Below are 17,189 nucleotides of genomic sequence, written 5' to 3' on the forward strand. Positions count from 1 at the left end.
CGACTTGGACAAGCTACCCCTTGAACGGACTTTGGGTCTACATTTAAACACTGAAACAGACACACTAGCTGTAAAGTTGTCGCTTTCCCATGGCAAAGCTAATTGCCACACGAGACGAGATTGCTGTACATTTGATCCGCTTGCTATAATTTGTCCTTTTCTACTTCCCGGTAAGAGACTGATGCAAAAAACCTGGCAACTGAAGTTTGATTGGGATGATTCACTACCCGAAAGCTTGCTGGAGCGCTGAACAAGGTGGTATGAAGAACTGTTGTTCCTTAACCATTTAAGTATTCCTGGATGCTATTTCAGAGGAGTTTGTTTCCGTGATGCATCTCTCGAACTTCACCACTTTAGTGATGCTTCTGAATATGGTTATGGAACAGTGTGCTATTTGAGAAAGGAGTCTGGTGACGGAACTGTTGAACCCATTTACATCATGCCCAAGAGTCGCTGTGCTCCCCTACAGTATACGTTTCTGTACCAAGATTGGATTTGCAAGCTGCTAGAATCGCAGCAAGGGTTCATCGCCTGGTCTCAAGCGAGATTAATTTGAAGATCTCTGCCCCCTTTTTCTGGACAGACTCCAAAGTCACATTGCAGTATGTAAAGAATGAGTCCTGAAGGTTTAAGTCTTACGTGGCCAACAGAGTCTGTGAAATTCGAAGTGTATCGCAACCCGGTCAATGGAGATACTGTCCACGTTCCCTTAACCCTCCTGATGATTCCTCGCGTGGCTTAACAGTTCATCAGTTGTTGACATTTGAAAGATGGTTCAGTGGTCCAGCATTTCTCTTGAACCCTAAAGATAAATGGCCTAATGCTGATATTGATACCTTATCAGACATCGACCCAGAAATTAAGAATCGGAAGCCTATATTTGTGACGACTGCACCAGAAGTTTCGAGAGATACTCACAAGATAATCATCATGGACAGTTCTTCTGAGGAGGATTGCCTTGTTGTTAAAGTTTAAGGAATACCTTTGGGGTCGCAAGAGAGATGACGAGTTTGAACTCACCTAACACCTCACAGCAGAAGATTTGAAGCTTTCAACCGTTGCCACTGTGAAATTAGCCCAGAGAAAAGTGTTCTTAGAAGAGATCAAGGATAACACCTGCGATTATCAAACAACTTCAGTTAAGGGATGCCTTATTAAAAAAGTTTAAACGTCTTCGCAATCCAAATGTTTGGGCTGATTATAAAAAGGCGAACAGTAGGCATGTTAAGAAACACTAAACGCAAGTTTTATGTCTTTTAACTGGAGCAAAATGTAAACGACGCTAAAGGAACATGGAAAATAATTAAATCAATCTCAGGAATGGTTAATCAGTCCAAACTTGTAAACAGCCTTCGAGTTGAGGATCGAATCATCGAGGATAGGGTAGAAATGGCGTCTGAGTTTAATTCTCACTTTACATCTGTTGCCGATAAACTCAGGTCGTTACTTCCTCAAACAAACTTTGACATGTCTAAACTGATCAACTCTGTCTGCTCTAAACAGGGTAATAACGTGGTCTTTCCATTCCACCTGGCTAGTACAGGGATCAAGGTCATTGACTGTCTTAAGAGCATCAGTTCACAAAAAGCCAGTGGTATTCTTTGATTGCACCTGACGGTCACGGCGGCCATGTTGGTGGAAAGAAAATAGCAAAAAAGTCTTTTGGGAATTTGACTCTATTATAATGCAAAACTTGAGCTAAATTTTTCTATTGTCTTGGCACCAACATGGCCGTCTTATCACGTGAGTGCAATCAAAGAATCGACAAGCTGAGTCCACGAATGCTCAAGTTAGCAGCTCCCATAATAGCTCCATATATTGCCAAGCTAATAAATCATTCCTTCAATACGGCCTCGTTTTCACAACGCTTGAAGACTGCGAAAAAAAACATTTGCATGATAATAGAGCTCAATTCCCGGAGGACTAGTTGGGGACACCAACATGGCCCCCGTTCCTTTCTTTAGGGACACCAACATGCCGGTATAGAAAACGGAAACTTTATTAAATAGAGAAATGAGAGGACCTTCCTGTGCACTTCGCATACGCGTTGTGATATATCTTTTGTAAGTTAGTTTTGCGAATGTGCTTCTTTCGTCTTCCTTTGTTTTTGCGCCTTTTGTTTGCTGTGTATTACTAAATGTATAAAAAGTATTCTTTGATTGGAACTGACGTCACGGCGGCCATGTTGGTGGAAAGAACAATAGCGAAAAAGTCTTTTGGGAATTTGACTCTATTATTATGCAAAACGTGAGCTACATTTTTCTATTGTTTTGGCACCAACATGGCCGTCTTATCACGTGAGTGCAATCAAAGAATCGACAAGGTTAGCAGCTCCTATAATAGCTCCATCTATTGACAAGCCAATAAATCTTTCCTTCAATACGGCCTCGTTTCCTGAACGCTGGAAGACTGCAAAAGTCTCTCCATTATTCAAAGGTGGGGACTCGGAGGACTTAAATAATTATCCACCAATTTGTCTTTTGCCTGTGCTTTCCAAAGTAATTGAACGACATGTACATGACTCACTTTCTAGCTATCTTTGTGAAAACAATTTGATCTACTCTAAACAATCTGGTTTCCGGAAGCTTCACAGTACAAAAACTGCCCTGATCGAAATTATAGATGAACTGTGATTTAACTTGGATAATGATCGTGTAAGTGGCATGATCTAAATCGATTACTACCAGGCCTTAATGGTTAATCACGTTATCCTGCCGGACAAATTGCAAGCTTATGGTTTAGACAATACATCTTTAACGTGGTTTCAATCCTATCTCAGTGACTGGCGGCAGTTAGTATCCATGGGTGATAAAAAATCTACTGCATCAATTATTCTGCATGGTGTACCTCAGTGCTCAATTCTGGGCCCTCTACTGTTTGTTTTCTTCATTAACGACCTTCCTTTACATGTTAGTTCTGCTAATACTGATCTGTATGCTGACGACACGACATTAACTTGCTCCGTCAATTGGATGGATATGGATCGTCTGCAACTTTCCTTAAATGCAGCAGTTTCTGAAACGGTTCATTAGGCCACAGCTAACAAGCTCCCACCTAATGAGAAGAAAACTAAAGTTCTTACCATCTGTGGCAAACGTCTTTCCAACAGAAGCCCTATTATTTCTGTTAATGGACCCCAACTTGAAAATATACAATGAGCAAAGCTCTTAGGTCTGGGAATTTACAAGGAATTGACATTTCATGTTGATACGTTATGTAAGAAACTATCCCAGCGCATTGGAATCTTAAAAAGATTAGACATTGCCTGGAAATAAAGCATATTAGAGTTCTCTTTTGTAATGCTATTATTAGACCAGTGATGGATTACATAAGTGTTATTTGGTCAAACTGTGATAAACATTGTCTACATCATGTTTTAAAGCTATAAAAGAGAGAAGCAAGAATCATCATTGATGCTGATAGTTATGCACCCTCTGTTCAGTTATTTAACAAACGTGAATGGATCCCTTTCTTTGAGAATTCTAAACTAGCCAAGTGTTGTATCATATACAAGCGTTTGCAAGGTCGCGTGCCCAGTTATCTTACACGCTTATTAGTACTTACCAGTGAGACTCATTCACGGCAGACTAGATACGCTAAATTTAACATAGCCTGTCCTCGAGTGAAACGAAATTCAGAAGGTGGAAGAACATTTACTGTGACTGCTTGCCAGGATTAAAATAAGCTATCTCGTCAAATGAGAAAAGCGGAGACTCTCAAGACTTTAAAAAATTCTCTTTGGAACATGATTTTTAAATATCATCAATTTTTGAATCATTTTTCATTATACATATTGTGCCGCATGCTTATATTTTTTTCATATTTTGTAGATTTTTAATAATTTTATTTAAGTATTAATTATTTTAATCTTGTAATGAGGACCACTAGTTTGTTAGAAATTATACGCTATTTCGTGCTACCCTCGTTAAATAAAGACTTTACTTACTTACTTACTTACTTACCTACCTACCTACCTACCTACCTACCTACCTATCCACTTACTTACTTACAGCAGCAATTTCAGCTTAATAATGTAGTGATGTCGACGGATAAATTCTCCTTACATAGCTTTACAACAATCCATTGAACACCAGATAAGAGTTTTCAAGAGCTCAAACTCGTTCCTTTTTTTTCAGACCCGCTTCAAGCACAATCGCTACTTCCCCTGCTTTCCGGTATAACAGACGATACAACCTTCCTACCCCTCCCCTCTGGGAAGACGTACTCACTTTTGTCTTTGGCCGTTGACCACGTGGGTAACAGACAACCAATGGACTTGAATCGAGTCATCACAGTGGACTTTACACCTCCCAAACGTACGTCATGGTGGTAACAGTGTTATAAAAAGTAGTTAAGTAGCAGCCTTAAAAGAAGTTTTGACATTTAAGTGCCTCGTGGCTGAAACATGAAGCGACGAAGCACAGTTCTTCAACAGTCGCCCCTCCCCCTCCCCCACAGCATAGAATATAGTCTTCTCTCTATCCATTAATTATGACGCAAACTTGTGTCCACATCTTGCTCACTCTTCGCTCTCTTTTTGAAGAGAACGTACTGGGACTAGTTCCCATACTGATTTGAAGTCAGTTTCACACTAGAAAATTAGTAAGACGCCGTTTTACAGCTGTGTGCATAGTTACCTGGCCTATGAATGTACGCGAGGCTGGAGGTGACCTTTGGTACAGACTTCTCTACTTTTTCATTTAAATGCCAACTAGTTAGCAGAAGAAAAACTTGATTTACCCAAAAATACAGCGAGGACCTTATCAAAACAAGGTCACCCTAAGCCTCGCCGGCATTCAAAGGCCAGGTCACTGAACAGACAACTTTAATTAAAATGGTCTGCTATGGAGAGCGAAGGTTTAAGACGGGAAGGGACTGGGACGTCTTTGGGAGTGTTGCGTTCGTCGGACGCAAAAGGCCTACTGAAAGTACTTTATATTTCCAAGGGCCTTGCTCAGTCTTCGTGCTTGCCTTAGAAAGCGCATTGGTTACTGATAGTTTACTTGGTTATTAACTAAATTCGTTTATCACATAGTTTTGGAAGAAATGGTATTTGTTATGTTAAGTTTATGTATAAAATTTATGTAGTGCTTCATCCTGACGTTTCAGCTTCCTGTGAACGACTGAATAACTGCTCTGGCCATGGAAATTGCTCCGTCCTCAATTTATGTGTCTGTGAAGACGCATTTTATGGAGTTAACTGTTCACTTGGTAAATATTTATTTGGTTTTCCACTATTAAAAGCGTCTTTAAAACTAACTCTCCAAAGTTTGTCTCTTAAGCGCTAGCACAACAGCAGCAAGGTTAAAACTTAACTCTTTTACATTTTAAGAACGGTGCCTACTATTGTTATTGCGCATACGTTCTGCGCATCTCGAGATACTCGGATTTCGTATGGGTAGCGCTTATTAATACAGGGATATTTTTACGCAGTTCAAAACTATACGGAGAAAGTAGAACTTAGCAAGTGCTCTTCGTATCCAAAAAGAAAATTGGGGTAACCACGCATTTTTCAGAGATAATTAAGCTTTAATTCGGAAAAGAACGCCATACATTGTTTTGTATTTAAAAGCTTTTTACAAATATTGTTAATTAATTATCTTCGAAAAATGCGTGGTTACCCCCAATGTTCTTTTTGGATTTCAATAACACTTCTTAAACTGCGCAAAAATACCTGTGAATTAGTAGGCACCGTCCTTAAAGTGTTTCAGTTTCAAAGTGAAGTTGCTTAGTTTATTGACATGAAATGTGGAAGGTTGGTCTAAAGCGGCCTATTTAACAACAAATTTAGTCCCTTTAGGAAGCTGGCAACAGTTTCCAGCCCTTTTCTAACAGCTACACTTTGAATGATGAATACTGCCACTTTTTAGCAACTCGTGTTACAATAATGATAATATACAAATGCCCAATCATTAGTTAACAAGTTGCGGTTATCTCTTTTATACAACAGGTTACCATAGCAACAATATGACCTTCCCAAATACCCTTACTTTTAGCTTTACGCGCTTATAATTCAAAACGAGCTAGATGACCCCCCTTTATCGAATTATAATATGCATGATAAGATGCACCTTTTTGCAAAGTCTTAAAAAATTATGTAAAAGGGGGTTGAGAGTCACCTTAATTTTTCCAAATGTAAGGTGGCTCTAAACCCCCTCCCCCACCCCCCTACAAAAAAGTAAAATTACAAGTTCTCCCGCCTTGAAAGGTGAACGGGATTGTTGCAATGGAATTTTAGAGAAAGTGGGAAGGGGAGAACGGTTTGAATAAAACCTCCATTAAAATTACATTTCATCAAGCGATCTGCAAACCTATAGCTGTACCTCACCTATCTCAGGCTTCGCGCCGCCCAATAGTTATAGCGGAGCTCCGCGCGCGCCGAGCACCATTGTTAAGAAAATATGGTAACCCATCGATGCGAGAAATCTTGGTTTTATACCCACGACGTCATCAACCGTCCGTACATACGTACGTACTTACGTACGTACGTCCGTCCGTACGTCCACCCTCCATGTATGCCAATGTGACCAGTATCATGCTAGTTTACAGCATACATCTTTGATATTGGACATCCATCTTTTGATCAATTGACAACTGTCAAAACAAGGTATCCGCTGACCAGTATCACGTGACCATATCGCGAGCTCAAGCCTGGAGCTCACCGAGGTCAGCTAATTTTTCTTTAAGTTGACCGCTGACCAGGTACTGGTTTTCGTTTGGATTGCAGGCTCAACCCTGGTTAACTCACCTGAACATAAGCGAGGCCGGCTTCATTTTTCGCGCGGTTTCTGTGGCTCGACGCGATTACATTAACGAAAGTTCTTACAAAGTCAACGCTTTTCGTGTTCAGGTGGAAAATGCTTTGGGAGATGTTTTCTTTCTGCATTTTTCGCTGGTTTCAATCCAGTTTCACATATCATGATATCTGTGGTCCACACTGGTGGCTATGCAGTTATTCAAGTCAAGCATCGGCGGGATGTAAACTTAAAGCTGGGTGTTTATTTTTAATTTGCTTTGAGCTGCATTTTTCTCTGTATTGCAATTTTTGGCATATCTTTAGAAGCTCTAATAAGGCTACATGATGCCTGGAGGACCTATGTCTAGAACAAAAACAAAAGGAGAGCGAAAGAGAACGATAACGACAAAACAGAATACCAGTAATAGCTCATTCTTAGCGAAAGAAGTTACTCCACAAATTCTTTCCTTGGGCACTGAACCGTTTGTTATTTTTACGGATGCGTTATTTGAAGTGGATGCGTATTTTTAAAAGGTGCTTTAATCGGTTCTTTCTTTGTTTGTTCAGGAATGAAAATCGAATTTTTATTGTCAACTGGAATTAAATAACAATTATCTGTACTCTTTTGGGCATAAAGGAGAAGTTGATTTGTTTGTTTGTTTTGCTCTAAAATGGGAGCGAACAAGTGCTTTTTTAATCCGTTTGCCCAACTGGTTTTCGTTGTGCCTCGACAGCGACAAGAAAATTTTGCCCTTATGTTATAAACACGTAATCGCAATGATTTCTCGAAAAAGTAGGGGGAAATCTCACTAGCTTGTACTTTCAGAAGTTTGTTTAAAGCATCTAAACCTTATTTAAGTGTTGTAGCGGACTTTGTTTGAAGTTCGTCCTTTCTTGGTTGCATTGCCGTAATTTGCCGATTCTTGTACTAAGCCAACCTGGCGTGTTTCAATGAAATACATCAAAATGTGAATGATCTCGTTTTCAGATATAAAGTGGAATAAAGCACATCAGTAAAACTCTTCTTTGACCTTGAGCTGACAAAGTTGTTTTTATGGCTTCTAATTTTAGCGTGATTCCTTTTCGCTGGCTATTGACAGTTGACTCTGGAATGGCTTTTTTTTCCTATTCCATTCGCTCGATGAGGTTGTGCTTGTTTTCTTTTCAAACTCATGCGGTTCAAGAAAAAATTATTGCCAAACTGGTGAATGGCAAAGTAAATTTCACTGGAAAAACCGATGTCGCACTCATCGCTTCGTGATTCATGCGATATCGCTTTTTAGCGTAAAATTTACCGTGGAATTCACTAGTTAGGCAATGAATTTTTCTATCGAAGAAAGCAAAGAAAATGATTTAATTATTAAAGCAGCAACCGGAAGTATCAAAACGCGGACAATTCGAAACCTTTTATTTTCACTAACCCTACAGGCAGTAAGAATAAATGACCAGGGAGCTCCGCTTTTAGGCTTGGCTAAATCTAAGTATATGTTTGATACATAATTGCACTGATTTTTTTTTTTTTTCAGATTTTCCTTTGCGGTTTGAGACTCCAATCATCGACGCAATGTACAGCGACACCAGCGAAGACATGCGCGCTGCGTTATATCTTTCCTCGTTTATTCCAGATTTCGACGACAGCAGTTATAATGAAAATTTCATCCTGAAACTATTCATCGATGAAGTTCCCGATGGATTTACCTTCAATAAAGGAAACCAGAGTGGGAACCGCGTCACGTTGGAGCGTGAGGAGTTCGGTGATATTTGGATGACGCCTCATAAAGATTTTTCAGGAGTCGTCAGATTGAATATCACTGCACAAGGTGCAACACCAAGGAAAATAAAAATGGCCAGCAACCAAATCGAAATAAAAATCAAAGCTATTGCTGACATTCCGTTTCTCAATATCAGTGTTCCATGCTATCACTGGAACAGCAGTAAAAGGATTATACCCGTTACTGTAAAAAGCCACCCGACTGACTTAGATGGTTCCGAGAATTTGACGATTATCTTCTCAGGCTTACCGAATGGTTATCGATCATTTTACGAGAATGTTGTAAACGGAAGGAATGACACAGCGCCAACTAACTCACCTGGTTGGTTTATCTCCTTTAACGGAACATTTAAACCATTCGTTCTGAATGTCATCGCCATAGCCAAGGAAAAATCTAATGGAGACGGAGCAAACAAGACAGTGCCTGTTAATGTGCCATTCTGTGGTAAGGTTCATGAAATCAATGTTTTAATGTATGGCTAAAACATTTTGGAGGATGAAAGATTCTACAGATATGAATACCATTTTAATCCGAGGAAAATTTAACCAAAGGGAAAAAAAAAACCCGCGTCAGATGTTTCTCGCGCTTGCTACTGATTACACACATTGGGGGAAAGGTTTTTCTGGTTACAGGTTTTCCCTCGCCTTAAGTGGCAGGCGAGTGCGTGTCTTTCCGCGCTTTTTGATTGGCTACCTTTTTTCCCTCGCTGGCCAGTGGTAACATTTTTTCCCGCCCATATCAATGGCTGTCTCTTGTTCCCTCGTTTGCAGCTAGTTACATGTTTTCCCACGCGTGTCAATCTGTACTGATTGCATGTTTTCCCGCCCTTAGCACGAGTTAAATCTACGGGCTTTTCTAGTTAGTGTATACGACTTAGCCCTTCAACAACTTTCTTTCGTTATCGTAAGACAATATTAGAAAAATAAATAAATAAATAAATAGATCAAAATAAATATAATGTTAAGAGAGGAAGTCACATCAGCTGGTTTTCATGCGGGTCCTCTATCGTGGTCGAATTGGAATTTGGGGATGTTGGTTTTTAGGGAAGAAGAAAAACCGAGTACCCTGAAAAAAGTCCTCGGGGAAAGGCGAGAAACAACAACAAACTCAGCCTGCATATGGCACCTGGCCGGAATCTAACCCAGGCCGCATCGGTGGGAGGCTTCCCAAAAAGCTCTAAAGCTCTATCTCTCTTGCCGGACAACCATTTTCGAGCTATGTTATCGCTATTGCGTTTCTGTGATCTGTTCTTACCTCAAATATGTTTAATGTTGAACTTTATGTCTCGTTGTAGTTACTTGTGAGGCGGTGAATAACTGCTCCGGACATGGAAAGTGCAGCAAAGTAAATACCTGTGAATGTAAAAGTAGATTTAAAGGATTGGATTGTTCATCAGGTTTGTTTTCTGCTCCCTTCGTTTAATTTACGCTTCTTAAACTCAAAAATCACATGTTTTACTCTGAATCTTATTTTTTGTTGTGCTTACTTATTTTAAACTAGTTTCCTGCGAGGAAGTGGGCAATTGTTCTGGACATGGAAACTGCACTGGTCCAAACATTTGCGTTTGTGAAAGTGGTTTCAAAAGTGTTGGTTGTTCACAAGGTAAACAATTTTTTCTGTGCTCAATGCAGATGTGTTTTTAAAGAATGTTAAAAGAATTCAACGACCAACACCGCAAGTGATTCCCCATGCATCGTCATTGCCAAAAAAGTATCAAACAAAACCTTCAATAGACTGTCATTTCATAGATCTTTTATGTTCAATGGAGCAGAAAAAGAGATAATTATGTTGTTGCTCAAAAGAGTTACGTTGGGAGCGGGAGAGTAAAATGTTTGTCCGTCGTTTACAAATGGTGCAAGGACCGAACGCAGCGAGGTTTTTTAATGACATGCTTCTTCTTTTTGTTTGTCTAAATTCAAAGAGAGCTTTCTGTATTTAGGAAATAGAAAACATGTACCGCGTTTCTATCAAGTTTTAGTATAAATCTACGAGCGTTCTATTTGCACGAATGCCGTTCTCTATTCTGTTGTAGATAGTGAGTAACGTAGCAATGAGCGCTTGTTAACAAAATGACGGCCTCTTCTTTGCGTTTTCGAGGTGTCTGTGATAGTTCACCACCAAATTTTCTCCGATTCTTATTGGTTCAAAGTGATCACGTGACGCGATAGTGTTCTTCCGAGGAGAGACACTATCAGCCCATAGTGCCCGTCCAAGGAAAATACCCTTATGGATAGTACTCGTCCGTGAAAATATTTCCATAAACAAGCAGGCTTATAGATAATAAACATTGAAATTGTATGAAGAGGGTTTTTGTTTGTTTTCTTTTTCAAATTTTACGGTAACATTTGGCTTACACGGCTTTCATCTAAAAAAAAGTTGAAAATAATTCAGTATGATTTTGGAACTGGAGCGCGAAGGAAAGTTTAGTGGTAAACAATCTTATTCCAAAATCTCCGCCATTTAAATATTCTTTTGTTTTTATTCAAATAAGCCCTTGATGACTCGCTCTTAAGCTTAAAATTCAAAAGAATATTTTGAATGAGGCAACAAGGGCCAATTTGTATCCGCATAAATCAGCGGCCATTTTGGAATAAGGTGTATAGAGTGTTTATGTCTCGGAACTATCGGTCTGAAAGTTGCCCCTTGCAAATTTGATGTTCTTAAAACTAGCATATGTGCCCTCGAAGCTTCGCTTCTCGGGGAAATATTTGTTTTAAGAACATCAAATCTCCGTGGGAAAACTATCAGCCGATAGTTCCTTGACTGAAACACTCTCTTGTTTAAATAGAAAACGAGAGCGGATAACCTAGTTGTTAAATAGAAACACGATTTTAAACCAATCAGTGGGCGTATTTTTTGGGCTACTTTATAATTAATTTTGTTCTTTATACTAATGGCGTATTATATCGATGTATTTCCTTGCAGTTTCTTGTGAACTAGTGAATCACTGTTCAGATCATGGTGCATGTAGCGGACCCAATGTATGTTCTTGCCATAGCGGCTTTAAAGGAGCTTATTGCTCAGAAGTATCTTGCGAGGAGTTAAACAACTGTGCGAATCATGGAATCTGCACTGGTCCAAACAAATGCACTTGTGAAGAAGGCTTTAGATCTGCACCAGACTGCTCTAAAGGTACGATAATCGTTACTTAATTCATACTTAAGAGATGATATGCATATTGATATTTTTACTGTAGAGCCAATTGTAGACAAAGTTATTGCTAAAACGCAGACGTTTATTCGACGGCTTCTCTTTGATATTTTCAGTGGTAAAGGAAAACGACTACATGTATGTTCTTGCCATACATTGAAATGCCTACAATACCACAAAAAGTCCATCTAGCTAAATAGTAATAGTTTCAAAATTTTAACTATTGTTTCTTCAACCTCAGCTGTCATCGCTTCCTCGTGTTTTCTTTATCTTTTCTTTTTACATTCCTTCCTCACCTTTCTAATGATGCAGTTATAATAACTTCTCCTTTTGTAGTTGCCAGTCTGTCTGTCCTAGATTAGCAAGTAATGCCTGCGAGCCAGCGCACGCCCTCGCTGAATGAACCATTTTGGTAAAGTTTGTGATTTGTACAGTTTGTAATTTTCATTTTCCGTTGCAGTTTCTTGTGAATTGCTGAATCACTGTTTATACCGCGGTAACTGTAGCGGACCTAACGTCTGCTCATGCCATAGTGGCTTTAAAGGATTAAACTGCTCACAAGGTATCTCAAACTCATTAATAATGCATTAACTTTAAAAAAAGGAAGTCATGACCATGGCGGTATTTGGATATCTGATCTTAATTAGCATAGATTTTTACGAGTTTATTTCTCCGTTTTCTCCTTAGTTTCGATTGAGAAGATATATGAAACACTCAATTCAGTGTTTCACCACATATCCAAACATCTTTAAGTTCGTCAAAAATACTCCGCTTTGCGTCGTATTTTCAACTCTCTTCTCGGTGCTTGGAAATGTGGCCAAACGTGGTCTTTCTTGTTTGATATATTTAACAATTATTCCATGAGTGCGCGTTGGATATGAGATGGTAAATAGCCAACGAGGCGCGTATTGCCGAGTTGGCTATAACCAGTCTCCAATATCCAACACTATCCAATATCCAGTCTCCACTATCCAACAAGCGCGAATGGAATAATTGTTTAATCAAATTCCTTAAACTCCAAAAATTACGAGCGAAAAAAGAGAGAAAATCCGAGCGAAATTGAAAAAACTTGATGAATATGCGTTGTTGTATAATACCTTGTGGTCAGACAGACGGTGGCTCATCACAAAACATTGCTTGCCTTTTCGCATACTTCGAAACGTCGGAATTGATCCAAAGTTTCTAAAAAAAAAAGACTACGCGCCACGTTGGCTATTTACCATCTCATATCCAACGCACGCTCATTAGGGCCGTTTATACGAGAGAAAATAAGCCGCGGCTTACTTTGGCCGCGGCGTACATAATACGGGAAAGGAACTATTTATAGGAGTATAAACTCCAAGGCCAGGCTAAGCAGCGGCTTGAGAAAGCCGTGAACGTAGATTTTGTACCATTTATACGGGGTGTTCGCGTCTTATGTAAGCCGCGGCCAAAGTAAGCCGCGGCTAATTTCTCTCGTATAAACGGCCCTATTGTGACAATGTCCAAATATAGTCATAGCGCGCTCAATATTCGTCCTGCGTATTCAACAGATATCCTGTGATATTCGTAATTTTGTGTGTCGCGGAGAAAAATGGTTATTTTTCCAGCTTTTTTTGCAATAAACGTAGAAAATTGTGCTTTGTCATCAATGTGTTGAATAATAAAACATTTATCCTGCTCAATCTTGCGGAATATTGCCTGATTTTAGCCAACTCGGCCTATGGCCTCGTCGACTAAGTATCAGGGGATCTCTTCCGCGCGATTTCGCAGGATAATTGTTTAATATACCATTCCCGAAAATGTCTGAGATTGTTGCATCACCGAAAATAGTTTCTTTCAATGATAAGTTTTAAAATCTATTTATGGACTTCATGGGTTACTGTCCTACGGAGTGGATCCGCAGACAACTTTGACGATGTTATGACGAAATTCATTGTCAATAACAGGACAGACGCATGAAAAACTGACATCAATTTGTTTTTTGCAATAACAAAAAGGCAGAGGGGTCAAAATTAAGGGCGCGTTCGATTGACCCTATTCCGGAATAAGAATACATGGAGTGATGATTAAAACGGTATGTTTGGCGCGTTTCGAAGCAGCAAGGATAATAAAAATATGTTTAAAATAGAATTTTAGCGGATGTTTGACAACTTTAATATAAATCTCCGTAAAAACGAAGGATTTCTAACTTACATTCCATGTATACTTATTCCGGAATACGGTCAATCGAACGCACCCTAAGTCAAAACACGAGAAGAACGCGAGACAAAAATGCGAGAAACTTGAATCTGACGCGAGCAATATCGCCTCATTATCGCATAAGTTATAAATTTGTGTCTGTCCGCTTATTGACAATAAAAATTAGCCAATGAGTGCGCGAGAATTTTGCAGTCATTGCAAAAAATACTGTGTTGTCTCTCGATAATAGGTTGTTGTGTTCAGATGATACTGTGTTGTGTTTGGAAAAGTGTTTGTTGTGTTTACAGACATACCTTATACTTATACCAGAGATCGTGTCAGCATCTGTTTATTTCGCCTGCTTTATTTTGTAGTATGAAGTCTCTGAAAAACAATACGAATTGAATCGTCATAAGAATATCACGTGTCATGCCTTGCAAAACTAGAAAATTGCTGTTACGATGAGGCTGCGATGCTTATTTTTATATATATCTCATATTTTAATCTTCTTTTTTCACGACACAGTAACCTGCGAGGCCGTAAAAAACTGTTCAAATCACGGAACCTGCGCTGGACCAAATTTATGCTCTTGTGAAAGAGGTTTCCATGGGGCAGATTGCTCGGAAGGTATATGGTTGGAATATTTAACAAATAGAATGCAGAGATGCGTGTTTGCTAGGTGAATAACGCATGCTAAAAACCTACATAAAGACTGCAGCGAGTGGACGCTAGACCTGTCCCGATTGCGTTGGGCTCTTTTTCGGCACTTTTTCGAATTTGGAGCACTATTTTACATTTTCAGCACTCTTGAGAACTTAATTGACTTTTGAGCAGAATTTGAGCATTTTTTCGCTTTTAGGGAAACATTTCAGAACATTTTTCACAATTTTCCATATGTTAAATGCAATATTTTGTCTTTAAAACGTTTTCAGTAAAGCCGAGTAATTCTATTATCATGAGTTATGAATAATTCCACCTTGTCTTTTGACTGGCTGACTGTTGTCATGGAAATGCATGAGCTATGGTCCTTTTAACCCTGGGAACAGTCGATTTTGATTGGTTCGTGACTTCGTGTTTAGTTAAAAGATTGATAAAACTAAGAATATGTATAAACATCTGCTAGGAAATAATTCTAAGTCTCAATCACTTTTTGTAGAAATGGAGCACTTTTTGAGTACTTTTATGCCATGTTTAAGCACTTAATGCTGATTTTTCAAGCGCAATCGGGACGGGCCGAGTGGACGCACGAGCGGAACGCGAGTGATCAGTTCAGCAATTTGTCTAGACCTCAAAAGTGCATTATTTTCTTAGAAAACATAGGATCAACATCTTCTCTTTGGTTCAGAGTACAGCATGAAAAAACAAAAATATTTACGTCAGAGAACGGGCGGTGACTGTGCTGGAAACACAACATCTCCAACATACGGGCTCTATAATTTACCGCCGCAGTCGTTATGAGCTCCACAAACTGGCGGCCGCCATTTTGTTAACTACTGCACTCTCTAATGAGCGGTGTCCTTAAAATGTACGACGATCAATCCGTATATCAAAGTCCTGACGACCCCTCCCCCATTACCATTTCGGGCTTTAGCTTATAAATGTGGATTTCGATCTTAAGCTTTTCAATACATTTTAATTGTTTGTATTTTTATTTCTTTCAGAACTGCAAGGTGAAGGTCTCGTAGGATTGAGCAAAGTAGCTGTTGTTGGGATATCAATTGGAAGTTTCGCGTTTGGTTTACTTTTGTGTATGATTCCGTTTTATTGTTACTGGAAGAGAGAGGCCAGGAGTCGACGTAAACGGCATTACGAACAACGTAGCACACAGGTCTTCGAAAACCAGGCTTACGCAGGGGCTCCGCTGAAAAGCTAGGAACCAACTCAGTTCTGATGCGAAGATGATGGAGACGATCGATGAGGATGACGACAATACTGATAAAAACGACGATGGAGATGATGACGAAGAAGTCGACGACCAGACGTTATGACTTTGTTCATGTAACAATATAACAGCCTTACTTGTTTATGCTCGAGTGTATAAGACATGACAAATTTAAGCGTAGGAGCTCATGACTAGGAGACAACTATATATTGTGAAGTGAAGTGATGTGATATTATTGTTGTGCGCCATTATACATACTATGTATAGGCATGATTTAGAATAGTCGTCAGAATGATACGGTTAATGTAACATAGAACAGGTGATTTGACAATTAGTAGACACGTTTATCAACGGTTTCTTCAAGGCCTAGCTGGCTTATCATAAAGTCACTGGCTTTTTGCACTTCCTGTACATGAAAGAGAACAAGAGCTGAATTACTAGTCTTTCGGATTAGAGGCCTAATTAAATGGTTTCTCAAAAGTCTGGGCCAAGCTGGAACCCAGCCCCTACCCTGGGGGGTAGGGGGAAGCTGAGGGGGTGTAACTACCATGTGTAATGCTTGTCATTTCGCTCAGGGTTGTAAATCAGAGTGTTCAGGACGAAAGGCCACTGTTTTTATCCTCCGAGGTATCTTTGAGGGTTATTCTCGAAGAAACATTAAAAAGGGCTGTCATGGCCGTTTTTTAAAGTCTTGTCCTTTAGGGGTCAGATAAAGCTCGAGCCACGCCCAGGCTGGTCTTTTTTAGGGGGGATAATTCAAATAGACCATTGGTCGTATTCTCAGTATTGGACTGGAAGTAGCGTGCAACAAAGGCTAATACGGGGAGTCTTTTCGAATGCAAATGCCATTCATCTCTTTTTAACGACCCGATGACATTCCCCGTATGTGCCTTGAACTAGTTACAGTCCAACACTGACATCTACTACGAGTATCACTGACCTTTTCGAATGGGAGTTCCCTCCCACCTCCCCCGGGAACCTACAATCCCCGACAGTAGTCTTGGCACGCTAGCCCACGTTTTCAGTATCTGGCAGGCAAATTTATCAGTTCGTCCCCTTCCCCCTAATTCAATGTTGTTTATAGTGATGAAGTCGTCATTGCCCGTTTACAACACCGTCGAGGGGGAAGTGGGGACCCTATTCTAATGATGTCATTGGGTATTGACCCCAAAATACCTTGTTATTGCATTTTCATGCAATCTGATCCAGGTGTGCCACGGACTTTTGTTGTGGATTGTAGTTCTTTCGATCCGGATTAAAACCTACTAATTGACAGTTCATCTTAGGGCGGTTTTCAATTGAGTGTCGAAAGTAATTAGATAATTACTTTGGTTTATGATTACTTCACTCAGTAATTGGTTCAAAGTTGTGCCAACAACAGACTGTTACTTGATCGGCTATCATAGAGTTACATTCATGGAGATTTTCGTAACAAAATATGTTTTCAAAATGTTAAACCCAGGAAACCCATAAATATAATCGAAATTAT

At 39.6% G+C, this 17,189-nt stretch overlaps 1 protein-coding gene across 2 annotated transcripts in view; it reads left to right on the forward strand.

Annotated features, from left to right (window-relative positions):
- The window catches only part of LOC137979719 (uncharacterized), an 82,441-nt gene extending 66,063 nt beyond the window's left edge, over window positions 1-16,378 (forward strand). For both annotated transcript variants that reach the window (XM_068827041.1, XM_068827040.1), the window contains 9 exons: window positions 4,137-4,316; window positions 5,110-5,211; window positions 8,263-8,952; window positions 9,803-9,904; window positions 10,009-10,110; window positions 11,434-11,640; window positions 12,119-12,220; window positions 14,344-14,445; window positions 15,480-16,378. In XM_068827041.1, coding sequence (XP_068683142.1) covers window positions 4,137-4,316; window positions 5,110-5,211; window positions 8,263-8,952; window positions 9,803-9,904; window positions 10,009-10,110; window positions 11,434-11,640; window positions 12,119-12,220; window positions 14,344-14,445; window positions 15,480-15,691 — 1,799 coding nt within the window. In that variant the 3' untranslated portion in view covers window positions 15,692-16,378. The remainder of the gene's footprint in view (window positions 1-4,136; window positions 4,317-5,109; window positions 5,212-8,262; window positions 8,953-9,802; window positions 9,905-10,008; window positions 10,111-11,433; window positions 11,641-12,118; window positions 12,221-14,343; window positions 14,446-15,479) is intronic.
- Window positions 16,379-17,189: the final 811 nt, after the last annotated feature.

Source organism: Montipora foliosa, chromosome 12 (assembly GCF_036669935.1).
Source record: "Montipora foliosa isolate CH-2021 chromosome 12, ASM3666993v2, whole genome shotgun sequence".
Lineage (NCBI taxonomy): Eukaryota > Metazoa > Cnidaria > Anthozoa > Scleractinia > Acroporidae > Montipora > Montipora foliosa.